General features: G+C 39.5%; 3 protein-coding genes across 5 annotated transcripts in view; 2 read left to right on the top strand and 1 right to left on the bottom strand.

Moving 5' to 3' along the window:
• The first annotated feature begins 206 nt into the window (after window positions 1-206).
• On the top strand, window positions 207-13,502 carry Gla (galactosidase alpha). Its single transcript, XM_047536801.1, has 7 exons — window positions 207-452; window positions 8,134-8,308; window positions 9,196-9,373; window positions 9,930-10,021; window positions 11,328-11,489; window positions 11,678-11,875; window positions 12,410-13,502. Exons 1-7 carry the CDS (start codon window positions 259-261, stop codon window positions 12,692-12,694), a joined length of 1,284 nt encoding a protein of 427 aa, XP_047392757.1. The 5' UTR covers window positions 207-258; the 3' UTR covers window positions 12,695-13,502.
• Window positions 13,503-14,511: 1,009 nt separating this feature from the next.
• Rpl36a (ribosomal protein L36a) lies at window positions 14,512-18,751 on the bottom strand. The gene is made up of 6 exons (XM_047535273.1): window positions 18,690-18,751; window positions 17,466-17,646; window positions 16,951-17,056; window positions 16,673-16,740; window positions 15,018-15,140; window positions 14,512-14,579 (listed from the first exon to the last, which is right to left on the bottom strand). Exons 1-6 carry the CDS (start codon window positions 18,749-18,751, stop codon window positions 14,559-14,561), a joined length of 561 nt encoding a protein of 186 aa, XP_047391229.1. The 3' UTR covers window positions 14,512-14,558.
• The window catches only part of Btk (Bruton tyrosine kinase), a 36,636-nt gene continuing 31,879 nt past the window's right edge, over window positions 17,650-22,406 (top strand). The window contains exon 1 of one of the 3 annotated variants that reach the window (XM_047535770.1): window positions 17,650-17,670. The gene's annotated coding sequence lies outside the window, so the exon portion shown is untranslated. Of the gene's footprint in view, window positions 17,671-17,907; window positions 17,962-21,585; window positions 21,724-22,406 lie in introns of those variants that run through there. The other 2 variants (XM_047535769.1, XM_047535768.1) reach the window with 2 other exon arrangements.

Raw genomic sequence — 22,406 nt, 5'->3', positions numbered from 1 at the left:
ACTCGGGATCACTAAGGTGCCGCACTTCCTTCTGGTATAGACATAGGGCGGGCCAATATCAAGAAAGGAAGAGTGTGATTGGTTAGCTGTGCGTCTTACGTGGTTGGTTATTGGTCTGACTCTGGAAATAACCGTCCAGTTGCCTGAGAAACAATAACGTCATTATTTAATAGCCCATCAGTGATTGGTCCGCCCCTCAGGTTAAACTTAAAAGCCCAGGTTACCCACAGAAAACTGTATCACATAATCACGGTGACGATGAAGCTGAAGAGCCAGGATCAGTGGCTGGGCTATGTGCTTACGCTTCACTTCCCGTCCCTAGTACTTTGGGGAGACCTTGGGGCCGTGGCACTGGACAATGGCTTGGCGAGAACACCTACTATGGGCTGGCTGCATTGGGAGCGGTTCATGTGCAATGTCGACTGCCGGGAAGAGCCGGATTCCTGCATCAGGTATCAGATTATTGGTTGCCCCCTTTCCTTCACTTTTCCGTATGTTTATCTGGATGTGTTTGGGGGAATGGAGGGTCTCAAAGTGAATATTTGAACCAGAGGAAGAACTCCCCTACTATTGTTTGCTTTTTTTAATCCCCAGCAAACTGCTCTAAACTTTTCTCTGGTGACCCTTCCTTGTTTAGAAGCCCAGCCAGCGGCAACTGCTTCACTCCCTCTCGCTCTCTCCGTCAGGTAACCCAGCCAGGGACTTTCTTCATTTAACATGTGATTATATTCAGACCCTTCTTGTGACGTTCTTCTCTGTCTTTGCCTGACACTAGCCTTCAGCCAGCCCTAAGCACAGCTGGAGTGGGTTGGAAGACTGGGAAACTAAGATTCGTGCCATTTCTTCTCCTTTCGGGGGCACGGGTTCCTTGGGTGTAATTGGAGAGTTTTTAAAAGGCCATAGGTTCTCTGAAATCTACATCAGCCCTTGCGCTTGAGTGTGCAATCAAGCTGGAAAGTTGACCTGGTGGAACTTAGTACATCAAAGGTGATAAGCAAGGCTGGGTTAGACAGGTATTTAACCTATCTGACCCTCATCATCCTTGTCTGTAAATTGGAATAACATTACTTACCTCAAGGAACTGACTCAGAGAGAGAGAGAGAGAACTATAAGTTGAATTCCTATCTCACTCTGGTGAGCTTTCAGTGAAATTAACCCATTTAAAGTATGTAACACAGTGCCTGACCCCTAGATTGAGCAAATGGCATCCATGGGAAATAGATATTAAGTCTGCAAATATGAGTATGTGTATTTTTCTGGAAAGGGGGTCTTTACATTTCTTAATATTCTCAAAGGGATTCATGATCTAGAAAAGGTTACTTAAGAATCACTGATATTGTTGAAAACATAATAAGGTTACCCATGGTGCAGAGGCCCCTCTAAAGGCAGTAGTTGTAGTACCTCTTTGCATCCATAAGTTATTCCTGTGAATTTTATTTACAGTTAAAGTGAAGATGTTGGTCAGACATCACAAGTAATTGACCCTTTAAGTTTCAGAGTTAGTCTGCTGTGACCTTAGCATACAGTGTGTGTGGCACAGATGCGCATCCCAGATTTCTTCCTTTTTTTGGGGGGGGGGGAGGGGGAGCTTTTCCTTTTTTTAAAGTGATGGTTGTCTTATTTTTGTTCCTGGTTGTAAAACCAATGCATGGTCATTGCAGCAAATGTAGATGGTAAAATATGGTACAGTGAAAATTAAAATTCCTATTTCACAATCCAGAAATAATCATGGTTAAAATATGGCATATTTGCAACCGTTTTCTACGTAAATGAAAACTTGGGTTTCTTTTTTTCATTATTTTCCATAATATGTATATCACATTTATATCATGAGTGGTTAACTGCTAGACTCTGGGACCCTGCCTGAGTTCAAATCTTATCTCATTGTTACTTTGCCATGTGACTTTGGGCAAAGTATTTATCTTTTCTAAATATATGCAGAGTAGAGTGCCTGGCACAAAATAAGAGATTCATAAATGCAAATTGTCTGCATATACCATAATTTATTTAAGTAATCCCCATTTAAGAAAGTCCCTGTTTTTCTTTAAAATTCCCTGTTGCTAGCAACTTAGTTCTTCAAATGTTATACATCATCTGATTTTTACCTGATTTTTTCCTTAGAACACAAATTATTGGGTCCAGATGTTAGATAGATTGTTTAGCCATGAATGGGTGAATATGGGAAGGATAGACAATAAAGAGCCGTAACTTCCAGGGAGAACATCAGACAGATATATCAAAAAGAGAGTCCTTGAACACAGAACTGGGGATAACAGGAAACCTTATCTATACAGACAAGTGTTGGGGAAATGGGGACTGATATGTCAAATCCCAGTCATAACTCGTTATAACCCCTTAAGAGAACTATTGTTTCAAAACTTTATCTCTTAAGACCAGGTCTCCATGACCCTCCCCTTGTAGCTAAGTAATCACAACCACCACAAAGTTTATTGAGGACTGTACAAAGGGTAATAAGTCTCTTAGGGGGTTATGCAAAGAGTTCGCTGAGAGCTGTTCAAAGAATAAAAACCATTCTAGCATTCTATGGGTATGCAAAAACTGGAACAAGAACAAAGAAACCCAAATTAAAAAAAAAATCCTCAGACTCTAAGACATGACCCTAAACTATGCATCCTTATCTCACCCACTCTCTATTAAACTCCTGCCTATTACTCTGAGCAACTTGCTGGAAATTCTTTCTGCGGGGGTGTAAGAAATGATTGCTGTGGATTCCAGTAGTCCCGTTGGCCCTGCAGGTCTTCTCTGGAACACGAAGTTATGTCCATTCTGATACATGTCACACTGTCCTTCCCAAAGATTTTCCAAATGTACATTCTCCACAACAGTGTGTAAGAATGCCTGTTTCCCTCCATCCTGGCCAACACTATATTTTTGTTATTCTTTGAAACCTTTCCAATCTTGTAGGTATTTTTATTTGCATTTCTTTTTTGTTTTTTAAGATGCTGGGTATGGAACCCAGGGGCTTCACACATGCTAGGCTAGGCAAGTGCTCTACCACAAAGCCTCTATTGTTTGCATTTCTTTGATTACTAACAAAGCTGAATATCTTTTCGCATGTTAAATTGACTCTTTCCAGCTGTTTCTTTCATGGATTGCTCCTTTGTGTCAGTCCCCTATTCAATTGGAATGTCTGGGTTTTTGTTGTTCTGATCAACCATATGTTGGGAATACAGGTGATTCCTGTTATGTGTTGGTTTTTTTTTAATGCTTGTAATCAGGCACATCATTTCTTTTATGATTTCTGGCTTTGGGGTCTGGATACCAAGAAATCTTAAACATGGTTAAGATAAAAACAAAGACAGTTTTATTTGAGTGCAGAATAGATTTATAAATCAGGAGCACTGGCTCAGTTAGATAGAACTAACATTACACAAAAGGGAAGGTGAGCTTGGTTTTTTTGTTGTTGTTTGGTTTGGTTTGGTTTTATTTGGTTTGGTTTTGGTACTGGGGATTTAATCCAGGGACACTTAACACTTAGCTATAACATCACCCCTTTTTTATTTTGAGATAGGGTCTAAGTTGCTTAGGGCCTTACTAAATTGCTGAGGCAGGTCTCAAACTTGTGATCCTTGTGTCAGCTTCCCAAGTTGTTGGGATTACAACCATGTGCCATTCCACCTGACTGAACTTGGGCTTTTACAAGAAGTGGGTAGTGCAGTTTACCATACTTTAGGGGGGAAAAAGTCTCATGGTATCAGATGACTGAATCTACTTCTAAACTTTCTCTTAAAGTTCTTTAATCTTTGTATTCTAACTCTAAACTACACTAGCTTTCTTTAATTTTTATAGAAAGTACACATTTAATCTTTCAGGTGAACTTTTTTAATCTTTTTGCTAAGTTCCTTAAAAAGTTCTTTTGGGATTTCTCAGGGTTTTATTAAATATAGAAAGAGTTTATAAGGTCAGTTTGCTTTTTAATTTTTTATTGTTTCTTTTTCATTATAACATTAGGATTCATTTTGACATAATTAAAAGCATGGAATATAATTTGCTCAAATTCAGTCTCTAGTATTTCCCCTTCCCCTCCCCTCCTATCTCCCCCTGTTCCCTTTCTTCTACTCTACTGACCTTTCTGTTACTTACTTTTATATATATATATATTTCTTTTTGGTGATGAGGATGTGAGGGAAGTGGTACACTCATACATTGTTGGTAAGACTGCAAATTAGTGCAAGCACTCTGGAAAGCAGTATGGAGATTCCTCAAAAAACTAGGAATGGAACCACCATATGATCCAGCTATCCCACTCCTCGATATATATACAAAAGATGTAAAATCAGTATACTGTAGTAACACAGCCACATCAGTGTTTATAGCAGCACAATTCACAAGACCCAAGCTGTGAAATCAACCAAGGTGCCCTCAAACAGGTGAATGGATAATGTGTGGTATACACAATGGTCTTTTACTCAGCCATAAAGAAGAATAAAATTATGGCATTTGATGGTAAATGGATGGAACTGGAGACTATCATGCCAAGTGAAATAAGCCAGACCCAGAAGGCCAAAAGCTGAATGTTTGCTCTGATATGTGGAATGTAGTCTGAAATAAGCAGGAAAAAAAGTTGGCTTTTCAAAAATACTGAGTTTTCTTATCCAAGAGCAAATAATGTTTCTCCAATTATTCAAATAATTTGGGAACATTCATAGTTTTAACATATGGACAGTACATGTATCTTAAATTTATCTTTAGTTTATTTTAGCTTTTTCTGTTTCTTTTAATTGCTCTTGTGAATGGAATAATTTTCTCCAAACAGGTAAGTGTTGATATCTAAGGGAGCTGCTTATTATATTAACTTTATAGTTTCTTATTCTGCTAAACTTTCTTCATAATTCTAATACCCTTTTCAATTTCTTTATGTATCCCTCATTCCTATTTTGTTCCTTTTATTGCAAAAATATATGCTTTTAGTTTTAGAAAAATCTACCATAAGATAGGCATAAGAAAAGTAGTAAAATCCATTCCCCCCAATAACCTTGCCCATTCACTTGACTGCTCTTCTCCAGAGAAACCCACTATTCAGTGCTTGCTTGTATAGCCTTCCAGATGTTTTTATGCATTTGAACACAAGTCTGTGTTTTGTCTAAAATACAAATTGCTGTGTTAGATATGAAGTTTTTTACTTGATTTAAAATGAAATATTCTGGTCACCTTTCCTTGTTAGAATATATAAATCTACTTTAGTTTCAGGGTTTCATAGTATTCCATTAAGTTCAACTTAACCAGTTCTCTTCTGATAGAAATTTAGGTTCATTACAGTTTTTCAGTATTGCAGACCATAAAAAAGACTGCCAAAGAAGGCAGCATTCTCTTCTCCTGACTCTCCAACCAATTCAGGGTCCTGTTACAACCTAACTAACTTTTAGATGAAAATGGCATCTCATTTGTATTTGTGCCTCTTTATGTAAAAGTGAAAATGGGCATGATTATTCACCATTTGTATTTCTTTGACTCTGAAATGTGTTGCCCATTTTCCTGTTGGGTTATTCATCTCTTGTTTTTACTAATTCTCAGGAGTTTTCTGCCATCCTTTGTTCAAACTTGCTGTAAATATTGTCCAAGGTAGCTGCTTAACTTTGTTTATGGTGTTTTCAGCCCTCCAAAAATTTTTAATTTTTATGCAGATAAATTTATCTGTTTTATCCTTAATAATTTGAGTTTTAGGTCATTTAAGTGAGGATTTTTCTCAGGCAGAAATTTGGGGGAAATTGTTTTTGTAGTAACTTCTAAATCATTGCTTAAATGCTGTCAATAATACTTACATAAGAGTACCTTCAGAGACAACTCCTTTCCCAGATCATTTTTTAAAACTTTTTTTGTTTTAGATGGACAGAATACCTTTATTTTATTTATTTATTTTTATGTGGTGCTGAGGATAGAACTCAGTGTATCACATGTGCTAGGCAAGTGCTCTACCACTGAGCCCCTCCCAATAATTTTTTAACAAAAGTAGGTCAGCTACATTTTCTCTCAAACTTTCCTAATATACAACTAACAGGCAACTCTGCACTCCTTAAATATTACTTACAACTGCATCTTTTAAAATCTAGGAGTTGCAAAATGACTACCAAGCAGGCTTAATTTCTGACAAGCTCTACTCTCTGCCCTTCAGTCCTCAACAGCATAAATGTAAAATTAAGTCCAACAACTAGATTTTCCCTAGTGTAGCTATAATTTAGTCATGTCTATGAAAGCCAATGAATACTTCCTATATAAACAAACTTGTAATTCTGTAATAGCAGAAAACTGCTTACCGTGCTATCTATACAGCATTCTACTTATTTCCATCTCAGGTTCTGAAACAAAAAAAAAAGAATTTTACCTCAAATTACAATTATAAAATAATTCAAACTATCCCTTAAAGCTAAATCAGATGCTTAAATTAGCCATCCTCTCTCCATTCCCTATCAAGGGAGGAAAACAAACCTGGTCATAGTTTTCTATGTTGCAGTATTGGCTGTAATTTAAAAGCCTTCCATCTCTAAGCTGATGGGCACAAATAATGCAACTTGAAAGTTAAGGAAATTGGCAGAACTTGGGGGAAAGAATATTTTCCACAATTTTACAGTACTTGTTTAGCGTTTAAGTATTTCCAAAGTGGTGATCAACTCTTCAGACTATATTAGAAGCATCATACCTCTTCATATCAACCATTGCCAGTTTCATTCAGTGACCTCCTTCCCCTATGGGAAGTATCCAGAAAGTTACTATTTTCTTTTACAACTACTCACTAAGGGCTCTTCTACTGATGAGAGTAGGCAAAGTGCACGCTGTGTGTTGCATGTTTTATTTACCACCCTTGGCTTTATTTTCACAGTGAATTCCTGGCTTAATTGTAATCAGCCAAGAAACCCTCCCTATGTGCTCTCCAGTTATTCCTCATTACTTGCAAGGAGAGTCAAGCACAGAGGAAAGGAAAAAAAAATACTTCAACATTACCAGCCAAGCCATAAAAATGTGCATTCTAGTTTGCTATATACTGGGAAACCATAGATGTGCTTCAGTCCCTTTCAAACCTGCAGGAAAAAAAATCAAAAAGGTATAACTTTAAGGAATGCTAATTAGCTGTTTAAAAGGGGGGAATGGATAAAAGGATGGATAGCCTCAAAAGCTAACCACCCTTTAAACAGAAGGGAAGAGTGCTGAGCATAGAAAAGGCAACACTGGGCCTGCCTTTAGAAATAAAATGACCATGCAGAAAATCACGTTTGCAGATTGCATTAGAATTCAAGCCAACCAGACAGGATTAAAACAAATCTTAATTCTTCCTTGGGCCAACATCCAGACCCCCACCACACTCCAAAGAGAAGAATGATAATAGAGGTACTCACTAAAGAGAGAAAGACTAAGTTAAACAGATGCTTCCAAAATCTATCTCCATTCATTTGGTACAGTGTTCACCACCACAATTTCAACTAGACTAACATAGGAAGAGGTTAGAAAATATGCAATTTGCAATCAGGAGAAAAATATGGGGAGAGAGTAGTTTTACTATAGCATTGTTCATTTCAGTCCAGTTCAAACATTCCCACCACTATGGCTTGAAAATATATCTATACAGGGAAATTTTTTTTTGGAGGTGAAGAAGCAGGGGATGCTTTTAAACTCAGTGTTTTAGAGAATTCATGGTCAGTCAGACAAAAAAGGGCTGTGCAGTTTTAAATCACAAGTCCCTCTCTTGCCTTTGTCAAATAACTTAGTCAAGCCCCATTTGCAGAATGTTGTCTATACCGCTGCTCTCCAGGATACCTGGATGGAAAGGCCATTCAGTTTAGTTGCTGCCTTCTAGGACCCAGGTTCCTGTGGTGGCTGCAGCAGCTCTCTCATTCCCATTTTAACTTTTTGGAGGGTTTTTGTTGTTTTATTTTTGTTTTTACTGTGGTGTTGGGTATAGAACCCAGAGCCTTGCCCATGCTAGGCATGGGCTCTAGCACCATGCTACTACCCTAGCCCCTTGTTTCAAGTGTTTAGGGTGGAAGAAATTTTGAAAGAACAGTTCATTTTACCTTGTATTAGTTGTGATTACTTCCATACTTATTGGACTTGAAAATTTTTGTGTGATCCCAAATTTCATCTAATGAATTATAATGATTATTGGAATTCCTTTTTCAGTGAGCAGCTCTTCATGCAGATGGCAGAACTCATGGTCTCAGATGGCTGGAAGGATGCAGGTTATGAGTATGTCTGCATTGATGACTGTTGGATGGCTCCCCAAAGAGATTCATTAGGCCGACTTCAGGCAGACCCTCAGCGCTTTCCTGGAGGGATCCGCAGACTAGCTAATTATGTGAGTTTGTAAATGAATCGTTTTCATTCAGGGATCTGTAAGCACTTAGTCATAGAAGCTTGTTGAGAAATAGTCCTCGTGCCACTTAGGGAGTTGAATGGCTGCTGTTATCTGAACCCTGATTGTAAGACTTATCAGGTGGAATTTTCATCCCATCAACAGATACATGTTTTGCAATAGCTCATGAGGCCCATCTTGGAGTTCTCCTTTTACTGAAACCTCTGAATTCTTTAGGAGGAAAAAGGAACTTGATTCTTGTCATATGTATGCATATATTTCCATATAAGCTTTGGGCAGCTATTAAAATTGTATTATAAACTAGAATTTTAGAAGACACAAGGAAAATATTTTGGACATTATTAAAGAGAAATAGAGCCCAATGCTAGCTAAAGGTGACAGATTTTTTTTCAGTAATATTGCAGTAGGGGAAAGAGCCAAGCTCAAATCCAAATGCAAAAAGACAAGTGAAGATTCATAGCAATAAGTAAATTGAGGATTGAAGTGGTCAGTAGATGGAAAATTACTAAAATATGTCAAGGGTGAGGGGATGATTTAGCAGGATTCTTGCTAAAACTGGGACATTAGAACAGGCACAGTTGAGGCTTGTCCTTGGAAAGGATTCCATCAGGAATATTAGAGTAGCTGACAGCTTTCTCCTCAGTTCTGTTCTGTAGGTAACATGTATGGTTTGAACTTTCTCAAGAATTGGGGGATTTGTTCTTTGCCTTGCAACAAACTCATATGGAAAACTGGGGTGGGGAGATAATGGGGAAAAAAAACTCCAATATCTGGTGAAGCACACTTATCTGTTTCCCCAGCCTGGAGTGGTAGTGGTTTTCTCTACTTGATTGCCCTTCTATTGTGGTGACTCTTTCTTCTCATTTCAGGTCCACAGCAAAGGACTGAAGCTAGGGATTTATGCAGATGTTGGAAATAAAACTTGTGCAGGCTACCCTGGGAGTTTTGGATACTATGACATTGATGCTCAGACCTTTGCTGAGTGGGGAGTAGATCTGCTAAAATTTGATGGTTGTCACTGTGACAGTATAAAGCATTTGGCAGATGGTACGTTTCATTCAAGGGATTTAGCTATGAACAAAGGGAAGAACTTTGAGACCAAGGTAGCTGAACATCCAAAGAACTAATCTTCAGATTTAAAATATTCAGTTATAATATTATAATTATTCTCAACTCCCACCTTTTCTCTTTCAGTTTGTTCGTTCGTTCATTCATTCATTCATTCATTCATTCATTTGTGGAATCCATGCATGCTTAATCATGGCTAATATTGTACACTTTTAACTCAAAAGGTTCTAACAGTTCATTACAATTTAGTGATTTAATTCTTCATAATATCATTTAGAAAAGAATCCAGAATGTCACATAGTCACAGAAATAAGCATCTTCATTCTTGCCTTTCCTAAATATACACACCATCTCTGCACTACCTCCTCAGAACAGCAGTCTGGGAAATATTATGCACAATTTTAGCACAGAGCAACCACTTTTCCCTGCTGCTGGTTTAAAATATAAATGTGGACCTTCCAGAAAGCCTCTTAAAACATACAGACCCAGATGGAAATTCCCTTTCCCTTATTTTACCCATTGTTTTCTCATACAGGTTATAAGTACATGTCCTTGGCCCTGAACAGGACTGGCAGAAGCATTGTATACTCCTGTGAGTGGCCTCTTTATATGTGGCCCTTTCATAAGGTGAGCTAGTGAGCCCAGAATTAAATTTTTAGAACTTGAGAATGAAGAAGACAAGATTCCCTTAAAGCCCATCCACTTCTCACCATCCCCACTACTGTAATTTATAGTCTAACCTACCACCACCTAGGAAGTTATCTTGATTCTTCCCTTTAGCTCACCATTCATGTCCTATCCATCATCAATCCTGCCAGTACTATCTCCAAAATATATCTTCAGTCAGCTCACTTTTTTCCCTCCTCTGCTTTCACTATTATGGCCTCCCAAGGCACTTTCATTTCTCACCCAGACTTCTCTGATAGCCTGATCTACTTCCAGCCCTCTTCCCACCTCCATCAATTTTCCAAGCAGCACCAACAATCACATCTTTATCAGTTCCTTACTTAAATTTCTTAACTGGCTTCCCACTGCACTTGGAATAAAATCAAACTCCATTGACCTGGCCCTTACTTGCTTTTCCAACCTGCAAGGAATGATAGCCCTTTCTTACTTCACTGTTTTTCTGTCTCTCAAACATTGCTAATGTTTTTATACTTGCTTGTTGTTTTCTGCTAGGAGACATCTGCCCCCAAGATTTTTAAAGGGTAGACTCCTTAACATTCAAGTCTCAGACCAGATGCCACATACTCAAGACAAGTCTTCTCTTAACTACTCTAAAATAGTCCTCTGTCCATTATGACATTAACCTGTTTAATTTCCTTCTAAAAGCTTGGCACCATTAACTTATTGTATGTCTCTCCACTAGAATATAAATTTCATAAGGGCAGGGAACTTGTCCTACTTTATCACTGTTATTGCTAGCATATGGTAGGTAATAGTTATGAAATGAATTCCTATTTTCTTAAAAAGCCCTGCAAGTCTCATCTTTTCCTCATCTTACACCTCAAACCTTCCACCTGTCTACAGACTTTTGTTAATTCCACTAACAAATTATATACTTAGGACTCAGATTTTTATGTTAATGGAATACTATGTAATTTGCAGCTTATTTTTACTTGTTAAGATCATTTAAATCTGATTATAAAAGTAATACATGTTAATTTTACAGAAGTTTGGAAATTAAAATAACTTCCATAATGCCAGTAGATACCATTTGGTAAATTTTCAGCATAAACAGTATTCAAGTCATATTAATCCCTTATTAAAGTAGTACTGCCTACTTCTGAAGTACACTTCTTATAATCTTGACACTTCATGGAAACCTTGATTCTGTAAACTAAAGGTTCCAAGAGCCTCATCTAAATTGGGCTGTTTTCATCTAAAAAGAATGATAGAAAGTGAACAGAACTGTTTTTACCTGTTTTCACAGCCTAATTACACGAAAATCCGACAGTACTGCAATCACTGGAGAAATTTTGCTGATGTTTATGATTCTTGGGAAAGTGTAAAGAGTATCTTGGAGTGGACCTCTTCTAACCAAGAGAAAATTGTTGAAGTTGCTGGACCAGGGGGTTGGAATGACCCAGATATGGTAAGGACTTGAGTCCTCCTTGTTCAAGACCAATAGTAGGATTGTTTCCTATTTGACATCCAAGGAAAATGGAGGTAAAGTTCCTGGGAGGCTTTCTGTACTAAGAGAAGGGTACTGTAGAAAGTAGCTTTTCTCTGTGGTTCAAGGCAATTGTACAAATGTTTGGCCTTCTCTCATTTTTGTCCCAGTTAGTGATTGGAAACTTTGGTCTCAGCTGGGATCAGCAAATAACGCAGATGGCCCTCTGGGCTATCATGGCAGCTCCTTTACTCATGTCTAATGACCTTCGACACATAAGTCCTCGAGCCAAAACTCTGCTTCAGGATAAAGATGTGATTGCCATCAACCAAGACCCCTTGGGCAAGCAGGGGTACCGCCTTAGAAAGGTAAATAATGTTCTGTGGGAGAAAATAGTTCAGGAACTTGTTCTCCTTCCTTCTCTGGTTACAAATCAGCTGGTATGTATTTTCAGGTAGTCTTTTTATACCCAAGGATCATTTGTGGTCCTAAATCTGTTACATGAGGAAATGACTGCTCTTTTTTAAGAACACTGGTTTTTCCTTGATCTTTATGCCATCATCAGTAATAAGGCTTTTTGCTAGAACCATTACCTATTTCCAAAGTAGTCCTGTTATACAAGATTATTTTCCTACATGTGCTCTTTTCCCCCTGTACTGGGGTTGGAATCCAGGGGCATGCTCTATCAGTAAGCTACATCCCCAACCCTGAGACTGGCCTTAGCTGGTCTGGAAATTGTGATCCACCTGCCTCAGCCTCCCAAGTAGCTGGGCTTATGAGGCATGCAACACTGCAACCAGCATGTGCTTGATAGTTCTGACATTATGACTGAATGCCAAACTAAAAAAGCAGCTCATTCCTAGTTATCAAGTAATCACTCCTATTTTTTTTCTTTTTTTTAGGAAAACAACATTGAGGTATGGGAACGACCACTCTCAAACTTAGCCTGGGCTGTAGCTATGAGAAACCTGCAGGAAATTGGTGGACCTCGTTCTTATATCATGCCACTTGCTTCCCTGGGTCAAGGAGTAGCCTGTAATCCTAGTTGCTTTATCACACAGCTCCTCCCTGTGAAAATGCAGCTTGGGTTCTATGAATGGACTTCAAGCATAAAAACTCGAATAAATCCCACAGGCACTGTTTTGCTTCAGCTAGAAGGAAAAAACAGACTGCATCAAAAAGCTTAAATATACTTTTAAGTTATATACTTTTTCTGAAGTGTCTAGCCCACTTTTCTACATTTTCTTCCACTTGCACTTTTATTTCCTTGAATAAAATTTCTCAAAGTTGGAAGTATAAAAGAGCTACTTAAAAAGTTTAAGAGAACTGTTTGGAGAAGGGCTTTTGAAACTAATGCCAAGTAACATCTCTAATTTATTGGGTACTTCTATGCCAGATTCTAAGATGCTAAGATTCTAAGGTGCTGATTCATTTTAACCCTCAGTCCTGAAGTAGGCATCACTGTGTACTACAAAACCCCAGGTGTTAAATCACTATACTGCTGCCTAACAAGATACTTGGTTGGTTTTACAATTTTAGTGCAAAGGGAAAATGAAATCTGCCATCTCAGTAGGACAAGATGACCAGGTGAACTGTGATAAATGCTTGGTGGTGTCTGTAATCTACATCTAACAAATACAGATGGCTTGCTTTCACCAAGAATAACTAGATTATGACCCCTTAAAATGAAAAGACCCAGTGAGGAGGTAGTGATCTTCAAACCTGGGGTATTCAAACATGGTTATCATTTCAAGGTAATGTCTAGTCACTCTTAATTCTCTACTTTTCTCACAACTGGCTTGCCTGAGAACAAATCTGTAGACAGCTGCTCCTTTTCCACCTCCCTTTTATTACAAGCCTTCTCCCAACAGAAGTATGGACCTCACCCATCCTGAATATGCATACAACAGTACCAAAAGGCCCACCCAAAACAAAAAAAAATGCATGCTAGAATAACTGTAGACTAACATTCAGTTGATAAATCTGGAATAAAATTGTTAAACACAGTCATCAGTGAATAAATGTACAATCTATCCAATGATCTTTCCATTGACAGATTGTGTGCCATATTTGTTTCACCATATAGTTCTGCTGCTGAAATACAAAGAGCTAATCAGTAAGACTGAAATGTAGGAGAAAAAGGATACGTAACTTCAAATGTTTTAAGAGGTATTTGTTAAAATGGAGAGAATATACCTGGTTAAGGTTTCGTTTGTTTTTTTATTTACCAGAGATTGAACCCAAGGACACTTAAGCTGAGTTATATCCCCAGCCCTTTTTTATTCTATTTTTAGACAAGGATATTACTAAGTTGCTTAGGGCCTCTCTAAATTACTGAAGCTATGAATTTGCAACCTTCCTGCCTCAGCCTCCAGAGCTGTTGGGATTACAAGCATTCGCCACCATGACCCACTGATTAAAGTTTCTTAAGGCACTTAATACACTGAAGTGTGTAGTTTTTTTGCACTTATCTCAACATGATAAAAATATCAACTTTAAAATTTAAAAGGGTAGCACTTGTCTAGCATGTAGGAAGCCCCAGGTGCAACCCATAATACAGTCCTTCCCCAAAGTTTAAAAATAATGTAGCATGTCATAATGGTTAATGGGGAGGGGGGTCTGAAGACCTAAGAAATATACATTATACAATATATAATATACTCTGCCTAGATAGCAGGGCCAATTTTTTTTGCAGTGCTGGGTTATACAGTGCCTCACAAGTGCTGGGCAAACAGCACTCTACCACTGAGCTATATACCCCCCCCCAAATCCTATGAAATGCCTGAAGTGCCAGAGAGGTATGAGACTTTATCTCAGTTATCTGTACTTAGATAAAGTAAGAACCAATAACTTTTGCTTAACAGCAAATGGGATCCCACGTAAGTCCAAGTGACTAAAGTGCCAAATTAGATAATCACACATCTGATATGTGCTCACCCAGTTAGTAAAAATGTAGTATTTGAAACCATAAGCACAAATTTCCCAAACACCAAATGCAACCAAATGAAGATAACTTCAACGTTTTATTATCTTCATAACAAAACAATGAACTTAGAACTGGATCACTTGGCCCTGTAACAAAACAGAAAAAAAAAGTTAAGAGTTTTGTATTTTGCAAACAACCACCACTCCATCAATGACATCTTTTCTAAAGACAGAATCATGCTATCTATGTTGAAGGAAGTTTCCTCATTCTTCCTTTCCTACTTACAGCAAAACCAACACCAAAAACCTTACACTGATATTAAAATTTTCTAAGCATCAAATTGATGCTTAGAAAGTTTTAGATTTCAGATACTGGATTTAAGGATGCTCAATGCAAGTCTATGCAAGTATTCCCAAACCTGAAAAACTTCTGGTCCTAAGCATTCAGACAAGGGATACATAAGCTATACCACCAGGTATAAACTGAGTAATTTTTTGAGGACTGTCCCTGAGCTGTATGCCACAATAAAATCAGCAGAAATGGTCAAAACTCTAAACATACTAAAGCTATAAGTAAGATTGTACCTTTCTCTTCTTATCTCCTCCCAGTTCAAAATGCTTGCATCTCTTAATAGCCAACATTCTCTTAGATCTACAGTTAGGCTCAACACACTCAAGCCTCAGCACAATCTTCTTTGTAGTTTTAGCCTGGAAAAAAAAAAGTTAATCCTTTGTGTAAATCATTGTAGATCACTTTCTGGCTAGGTATGGTGGTACACACCTGTAATCACAGCAACTTGGGAGGCTGAGGCTGCAGGAATTCAAGTTCCAGACCAGCCTCAGCAACTTAAAGACCCTGTCTCAAATTTTTTAAAAAAGGGCTAGAGATCTGCAAAGAATGCTCAGTGGGTAAAGCATCCCTGGGTTTGATCCCTTGTGAAAGAAAAGGAATTTAAAAAATCACTTTTTCAAAAATCTTGAGTATTTTGTGTTCAACACTAAATGTTTTATAAATGATAGTGCCATTTGTCTTTAGCTGTAAGGAGAAAGTAGTATCTAAAAATCTAGAAAAAGAATGGCAGGTTATCCAACTGTCATCAAGTTCTAATATCCAGTCACATCAAATATCCTAAAGAGCTTATTATACTTTCATTATGCCACCTTGAGCTTCTGGCCTCTCAGCAGATTGCTGCATAGTTCCTATATATTTCATATAATCAAAAAGGAACGAACCAAGTTCTTGCAACTATGTAAGAACAACTTTTTTGGAATTCATGTACATTTGAGTGGATTATCTAACTCAAGTTATACTCCCCACTAATACAACTTTTTTTTTTGGGTGCTGGGGATCAAACCCAGGGCCTTGTGCTTACAAGGCAAGCACTCTACCGACTGAGCTATCTCCCCAGTCCCCTAATACAACTTTAAGCCTTCCCCATCAAAGTTCTGCTGCTAGTTTGCAGCTCTCAAAAGATCAAGACATAGACAGAACCTCTCCATCTTTTAGACAAGTTACATAAAAGTGAAAAAGCACTCAAGCGTTCTTTTTACCACCCTGAGGTCATACCACTTATTGAACTCAAATGAAGTCACTCCTTAATATTTTCTGGAACCAGGCTGGATGAGGAGAAAAGTGGTAAGAGATGCAGTGCAGGATGGAATGCTATATTCCAGGCACTGTGCAAATTACTTTAAGTAGCTGAATCCCATAGAAGAAAAACAGCCCAAGAACAACAAATATATTATTAAGGTCAATGGAAGACTTAAATGACTATTTGAAGGCTTCATGAAAGAGGTAGCAGACAGAGAAGCCAAATGACTTTTGGTTTTTTTTTGTAGTGCTGGGGAATTGATGTATGCTGAGCTTTACCACACTAAGCAAAAGCTCTTCCACTGAGCTATAACCCCAGCCCCAAATAACAATTCTTAGTACAATCAAGAGCTGAGAATTCACACCTGATAATGGGAACAGGGAAAAGGACTTACTGATGTACTAACACTTCGAGTTTTAGGAAATAGGACATAATCCTTGATTTTTGCCTCTTCACAAAGAGAAAGAGAACAAAAAATGTAAATAGTGCAGTACTGTAACTAGGACATCCCGACTCCACTGGTGTCACTGCAGGCACCTGCAATAACTTTGCTGAGATTAAGGCTATAGCCATGTGTGTGGAGTAGAGATGACAAATGCAAGATCCTTACCACAATAAGAACCATATCAATTCATGATAACCACTAACCTTTTTCCTGAAAATTGGCTTAGTCTGCCCACCATAGCCACTCTGTTTCCTGTCATAGCGCCGCTTTCCTGGGAAAAAGAAAATTTATTTGTTATGGTACATTACAGATCATAAACCACAACCGTCACACGGAAGTCTTTTGGGTTTTACCTCGAGCTTCCCAGATTAGTGCTTATGTGAGGGCAGGGTGGCGGAAAGGACACGACACTGGGCTCTTAACCTTAGCGCACTGCCTCGCAAATGCCCATGAACACCAAATTAGGCAGAAAACATCTTACCCTGTGCATACAGAGAATCCTTGCCCTTCTTGTACTGTGTCACTTTGTGCGGTTGGTGTTTGCCACACTTCTTACAGAACGTCCGGCGGGTCTTAGGAACGTTCACCTAGTAAACATACCATTCACAAGGGAATATTATCAGACTACAATGGCACAAGAGCCTCACTGACTCAGCCGCAGCTGAGGAATCACGCCGATTCAACTCTAAATCCTTGCTAACACGTAACGATCAAAACGTGGTCCAGTCTCATGTGCTTCAAGCACAGCGGCCTCCATTGGGCCCCAAAGAGGGAAGACAGCTTATTAACCTCGCCCACGGCTAAGTCTACCTCTTTGACCCCATCACTTCAATTTCAGACCCCAGAGCCTGGTCTCTTCGGAATCGATCCCAATAATAACGGGTTTTATTGGTATATGGGGGCCACACAGCGACCTGGACCCACGGCAGGATAGTACCGTCTAAGCGTTGGTAAGGATTAAGCTGGATGTTACAGGATCCAAACCGAATATCCTACCATGTTTGCGGGAGCGTTATCGGAAAGGAAAGAAAGAAGTAGAGCCGGAAACGGAAGCATATAGGCGGTTCCGGCTCGCACTTCCTCATGGGAGTCGGAGAGAGCCACAAAAGAGTCTAAGGTTCGGGGTGCAGCGCCCTCTGGTGGCTGAGAGGACTCAATTCCTAGCCCAGGGCGGGAGCTTCAGGAAGGGCTTTACCTAAAGGTTGGTCTACGCTTCTCGACCCCTCCTCCTGTCCCCGGGCTTTGCAACTTTTCATTTTGGGCGGGTGTTGCTACGTAGTATCGTTAAGTGAAGGGAGCAGTCCTCTTTCCAGACTCTCTGGCCTTCCTGTGCCTGAAGGAAGCAGAAACTAGGGTAGAGTGCAGGGGCCCTCAATGTCTGCATTTCATTCCTGTTTCACCTCAAGTATGCTGAACATGTTTCGCAGTGAACTGCTGCTGGTTTGAAGAAGGAATTGGAAGGAGCCACTTGCTCTAATTAATTTATCACGAGGTCAGTAGGTCTATTCAACAAATGTTTATTGAATGCCTATTCTGTGTCAGGCACTGTTGTAAGGGAGAGACACAGTAATCTAATATACTCAAAATATAAAACTATGGATTGAGTTCTTTAAAGAAAAGGAACAATGAACCCTATTAAAGCAACACCTTTAAGCTGAGGGAGTAAGTTGACTGCTGCAGGTTATGACAAGTGACAGTGAAATTGTTCAGCTCCTGCAATAGCAGTAATCAGGCCAAGAATGTATCCATCAATTCTTCCCTTCCCAGTGTTGTTGGCAGCAGGTGTGTACTAGGTTTCAAGACAGTTCGGCAGAGAAAGGCAAGAGTGCTGAACTTCAAAATGGATTGTCTCCATACAATTCTCGCAGTAATTCTAGAATATAAATGGTACTATTATTCCCATTTTACAGATTAACAAATTAAGGCCATGTAATGTTGTGATTTACCCAATGTCAACAGTATTTAGTGGATCCAGGATACGAACCTGAGTAGTATAACTCCAAAGTCTGGGTTCCTTTACAATTATGCAATACTGCTATTGTGGCCTGCTAAGTATAATACTGCTAAATATAATTATGGAGCACTGATGTGCTAGGTATTCTCCTAACCACCTTGCATACAACCTCTTTTAATCTTGACAACAACCTCAGGAGGCAAGTACAATTATTAGTATTTAGCAGGTAAGGAAACCAAGGCATAAGAAGCATTAAATTCACTTACCTAAAGTCACACGGGTGGTTATTTTTTAAGCTGGAACATGATCTTAGGTCGTCTAACACCATAACCTTGTACTTAACCACTATACCACACAGGCTGAAGCAGAGATGTCAGCATGGTAGAGAATAGTAAGGACAGAGAGTCTGACTGGGATGCAGGAGGAGGTGGCAGTGGATTAGGATCTAAGGAACAATGAGAGCCTAAAGTATCCTGTTTGCACCAATAAGTCCTGAGTTAACTCTGGTCACTCCCTTTTTTATGGTCTCTGGGACTGTTAATAAAAACATTACCATTATCTGCTACATTTCTTAAAAGTTTCTTTGCCAAACTGCCAGCTTGAAATCTCACAGCATGTTCTTCTCTCCAGACTAAAGCAACCACACTGATATTTAGGGAATTTCTAAAGGTTTGTATGTCAATTACATGGAAACATGAGTACAGTGAACACAAGCCCTCTTCCTCTAATCAACCTTTCTTCTATCATTCCCCATGTGGCATGACTTAAGTTTTTTGTTTGTTTTTATTTTTAAAATGTTTAATTGAAAAATTAATATATATTGAAGGTATCCAATGTGATGATTTGATATTCATATACATTGTATAATGATTACCATAGTCAAATTAACACATCCATCATCACCCATAGTTGCCATTTTGTGCATGTATAGGAGTGAGGACACTTAAATCTGTACTTTTATCAAATTCAAGTAAACAGTATAGTATTAACTATCCTCACCATGCTATACATTGGATCCCCAGAACTCATTCTTCTTATTCATTTGTATACCAATCCTGATCTCTGTTTCAGACATGCTCCTGCTCATTAATTTTCCCATACAGTGAGGCAGTCAGAATTTAACACAAGACTGTAGGTGTGGTCAGGCCTTGCAGAGTAGGTGTTATGTTCACTTTCCTCTTTCTGAATATTTTAATTCTACAAGAAAGTCTAATGTTGCCTTGGGTTTTTGGGCAACCATGTAACTAACGTGACATTTCTATCGATTACTATCTGCAAAAACCCTGAACCATTTTTTACAAATGTTACTGCTACCCCACTTTTACTTGGAGTCATTTTCTTGGGGCGGGAGGGTGGTAACTGGAGATTGAAACCAGGGGCACTTTGCCACTGAGCTATAGCCACAGTCCTATTTATTTATTTATGTATTTATTTAAATTTTGAGACATGGTCTTGCTGAGCCTGGCCTCCAACGTGCAATCCTCCTGCCTCATTCTGCTGAATTGCTGGTATTACAGGTGTGCACTACTGTGCCCAGTTTACCTGAAGTCATTTGAATTTCAAAGTTGAGGCTAAGTTATAGGACATTATCCTTAGGCCTGGTAAAATACACTTTTTTGAATTTGACTTCTCACAACAGGTGGTCAAGGGTCTTTTTGGACTTGTGTCTATCATCCAGGGTAGTTCATGCAAGCTTGCACTACTCACAGATTATCTAGGCTACTTTCTCTGTCTTCCTTCAGGATAGCACTGAGAACTGAACCTTAATATTACATTGGGAATCTGAGGTGACACTTACCATTTGTTCACACTATTCAAGTACAGTATTTTGATATGGACAAGTGTGCTAGGGGAGCAGTTATGGGCAGAGGGTGAAGAGTCTAGGTTCCCTTTGTCCTTTCCCTTGTCCTCCTCTCTGTCTGGATTTGCATTTTTTGCCTATCAACTCCCAGTCCCCATCCCAAGATGAGCCTGGGCAACAGATGGAGCATGTGATAATAAGCAGCATCTGACTGAAGAAAAAGTAAGGCAAGGTAAATGCCTGTGACCAATACTCAGGCAATGAAGTGAGCAGGTAACTAATGAAAAAATATAACTTGTCAATAAAGTAGGGAGATTTGTACAACACTCGCTACCCATCTGTCTTGTGCAAATTTGAAGATTAATCACTCTACTATCCTACAAAAGTTTATCTTTTTAAAATAATGTCGCCTTAAAAATTCTGATGGACTTATGGGAACTGTGATCTGTTTCTACGTTAGGGCACAGCACTACAGGGCAAGGAGATATGCAAGTGCCACATAAGTCAAGGTGGGCAAACAGATCAGTTATGAGCGGTTCTGTCACCACTAGGGTCTGCAGGCAATACTGTTTGTATTTCCTTGGAGAACCCCTTAGGGAGAAGATTGCAGGTGGAAATAGGCTAGGAGGCTCCTGAGGAAACATCCAGGCTTCAAGTAACACACTTAGTCTAGTTTACTGTTTTATAAGATTAAAGAGAAAGGTGTAATTTGTTAATCCCTGTGGCCAAATCTTAAATGGAGGAAATCAACATTCATGGAAAATGGGGAGGGGCACAAGTCTTTGTATGGGCTTACATCCTAGCATTTTTATCTGTAGAAAAAAAGAGCTTTCTTAGAAAATGACTCAGCAGGGGAAGTCTTGTCTGTACCTTTGTCAGGCTGTGTACTCTTGGGTCCCTGTCTGAGCACTCTCCTTCCTTTACGCAAGTTTAATTTTGTGACCCTAGGTCTCCTCTGCCTCAAAGGATGATAGACTCTAAAGACACTCCTCTTGGGCAGTCCCTTTGTTCCATCTCCACCAGCTTGGGCATCTCTCTTTTTTCCAGTAAGCCTTCTTTCTCTGTGCTAACCATCCCTACAATCCTTTGCCTCAAGGAGGGCAGCCTGACTATCTGTCTACTCATCCCAGCCCTTTGTAGAGTCTCAGTGGTCCTAGTAATGTTGAGAAATGTTTTTTCAAAGTTGGACTCAAGATAGTAGTGTCAGAGGTCCCAACCAAATGAGGGGCGGGGACAACTGTGGGGGTGGAATAAGGACAGCAGCAAGGAACCAGATACCATGCTGCTGAGAAGAAAAAAAAAAGACATTGGTTTAAGTCAGGAAACAAAAAAAGGGAACTGAGTGGCTGTGAAAGGGTGGGGTTTGCTCAGACTGTCCTTCCTCTCTGGACTGTAAGAATATGTCTCCAGAGCCAGTGTCTTCGGAGATCGAGCGCCACCTCCCAAGTCCTGGCATCTCAATGCATCTGGGAAGCTACCTCCATTAAGTCAGGACCAAGGTGGGTCTGGGGCATGGCAGGGGCTGGACAGAAGCAGTAGCAAGTACCTCTCTTGGGACCCCTTAAGACCAGACAGAAAGCATGGCTGATGCCATATATCTGCTGGTAAAGGAGGCTGGTGGAGGGTGGGAGGGTCATCAGCACAAGGCCCTAGCAGGCCATTCCCGTGATGAGAGGGACTGTAAGGGTCCTTTCTGGAGAGGGATGTGGGGGGAACAGGAAGAGAAAAAATTATCTGAGGTGACCATCTGAACAGGTAGCAAATGTTGGAAGGGGACACCTTTGCAAAACTTGGTAGAAAAGAAATATTGCAGTTGGCAGTAGGGTTAAAAAAGTAAAACTTTTGGTCAAATATCACTTGAAGACCCAAAATGTTTACTGGGTCAATGAGGCCCTTAGATGAAAAAATTCTATGAGGCAGCTCTTCTAGGAAAATGGTAAATGCTCACATGCACAACAGGCAGTGCAAGCTGGGGAAAGGCCCTAGCTAACTAGGGTGCTGGACTGTAAACCTTGGTCTGCATTAGGCCAAATATTGGCAGGATCAGACCTGGCTTGTTGGAAGGACTGTATGGATGCTGTGCCAACCTCATGATAATAGTGGATAAGACACTGGGCCAGAAGAAAGCAGCCTCCACCTCAGCCCAGACAGTGTGCCCAACCCCGAAGGTCATGGTGAAGAT

This window comes from Sciurus carolinensis, chromosome X, assembly GCF_902686445.1.
Source record: "Sciurus carolinensis chromosome X, mSciCar1.2, whole genome shotgun sequence".
Classification (NCBI taxonomy): domain Eukaryota; kingdom Metazoa; phylum Chordata; class Mammalia; order Rodentia; family Sciuridae; genus Sciurus; species Sciurus carolinensis.
This window is presented reverse-complemented; position numbering and strand designations above follow the sequence as displayed.

Bases quoted from the DNA above. Each gene is read 5' to 3' on its own strand.
- Gla (XM_047536801.1), top strand. From the start codon at position 259: ATGAAGCTGAAGAGCCAGGATCAGTGGCTGGGCTATGTGCTTACGCTT. The intron at 453-8,133 runs GTATCAGATTAT...TTCCTTTTTCAG, and splicing joins GAGCCGGATTCCTGCATCAG to TGAGCAGCTCTTCATGCAGA. The intron at 10,022-11,327 runs GTGAGCTAGTGA...CTGTTTTCACAG, and splicing joins ATATGTGGCCCTTTCATAAG to CCTAATTACACGAAAATCCG.
- Rpl36a (XM_047535273.1), bottom strand. From the start codon at position 18,751: ATGGTGTTAGACGACCTAAGATCATGTTCCAGCTTAAAAAATAACCAC. The intron at 17,057-17,465 runs GTAGGATATTCG...TATGTTTACTAG, and splicing joins ATAACGCTCCCGCAAACATG to GTGAACGTTCCTAAGACCCG. The intron at 16,741-16,950 runs GTAAGATGTTTT...TCTTTTTCCCAG, and splicing joins GGATTCTCTGTATGCACAGG to GAAAGCGGCGCTATGACAGG.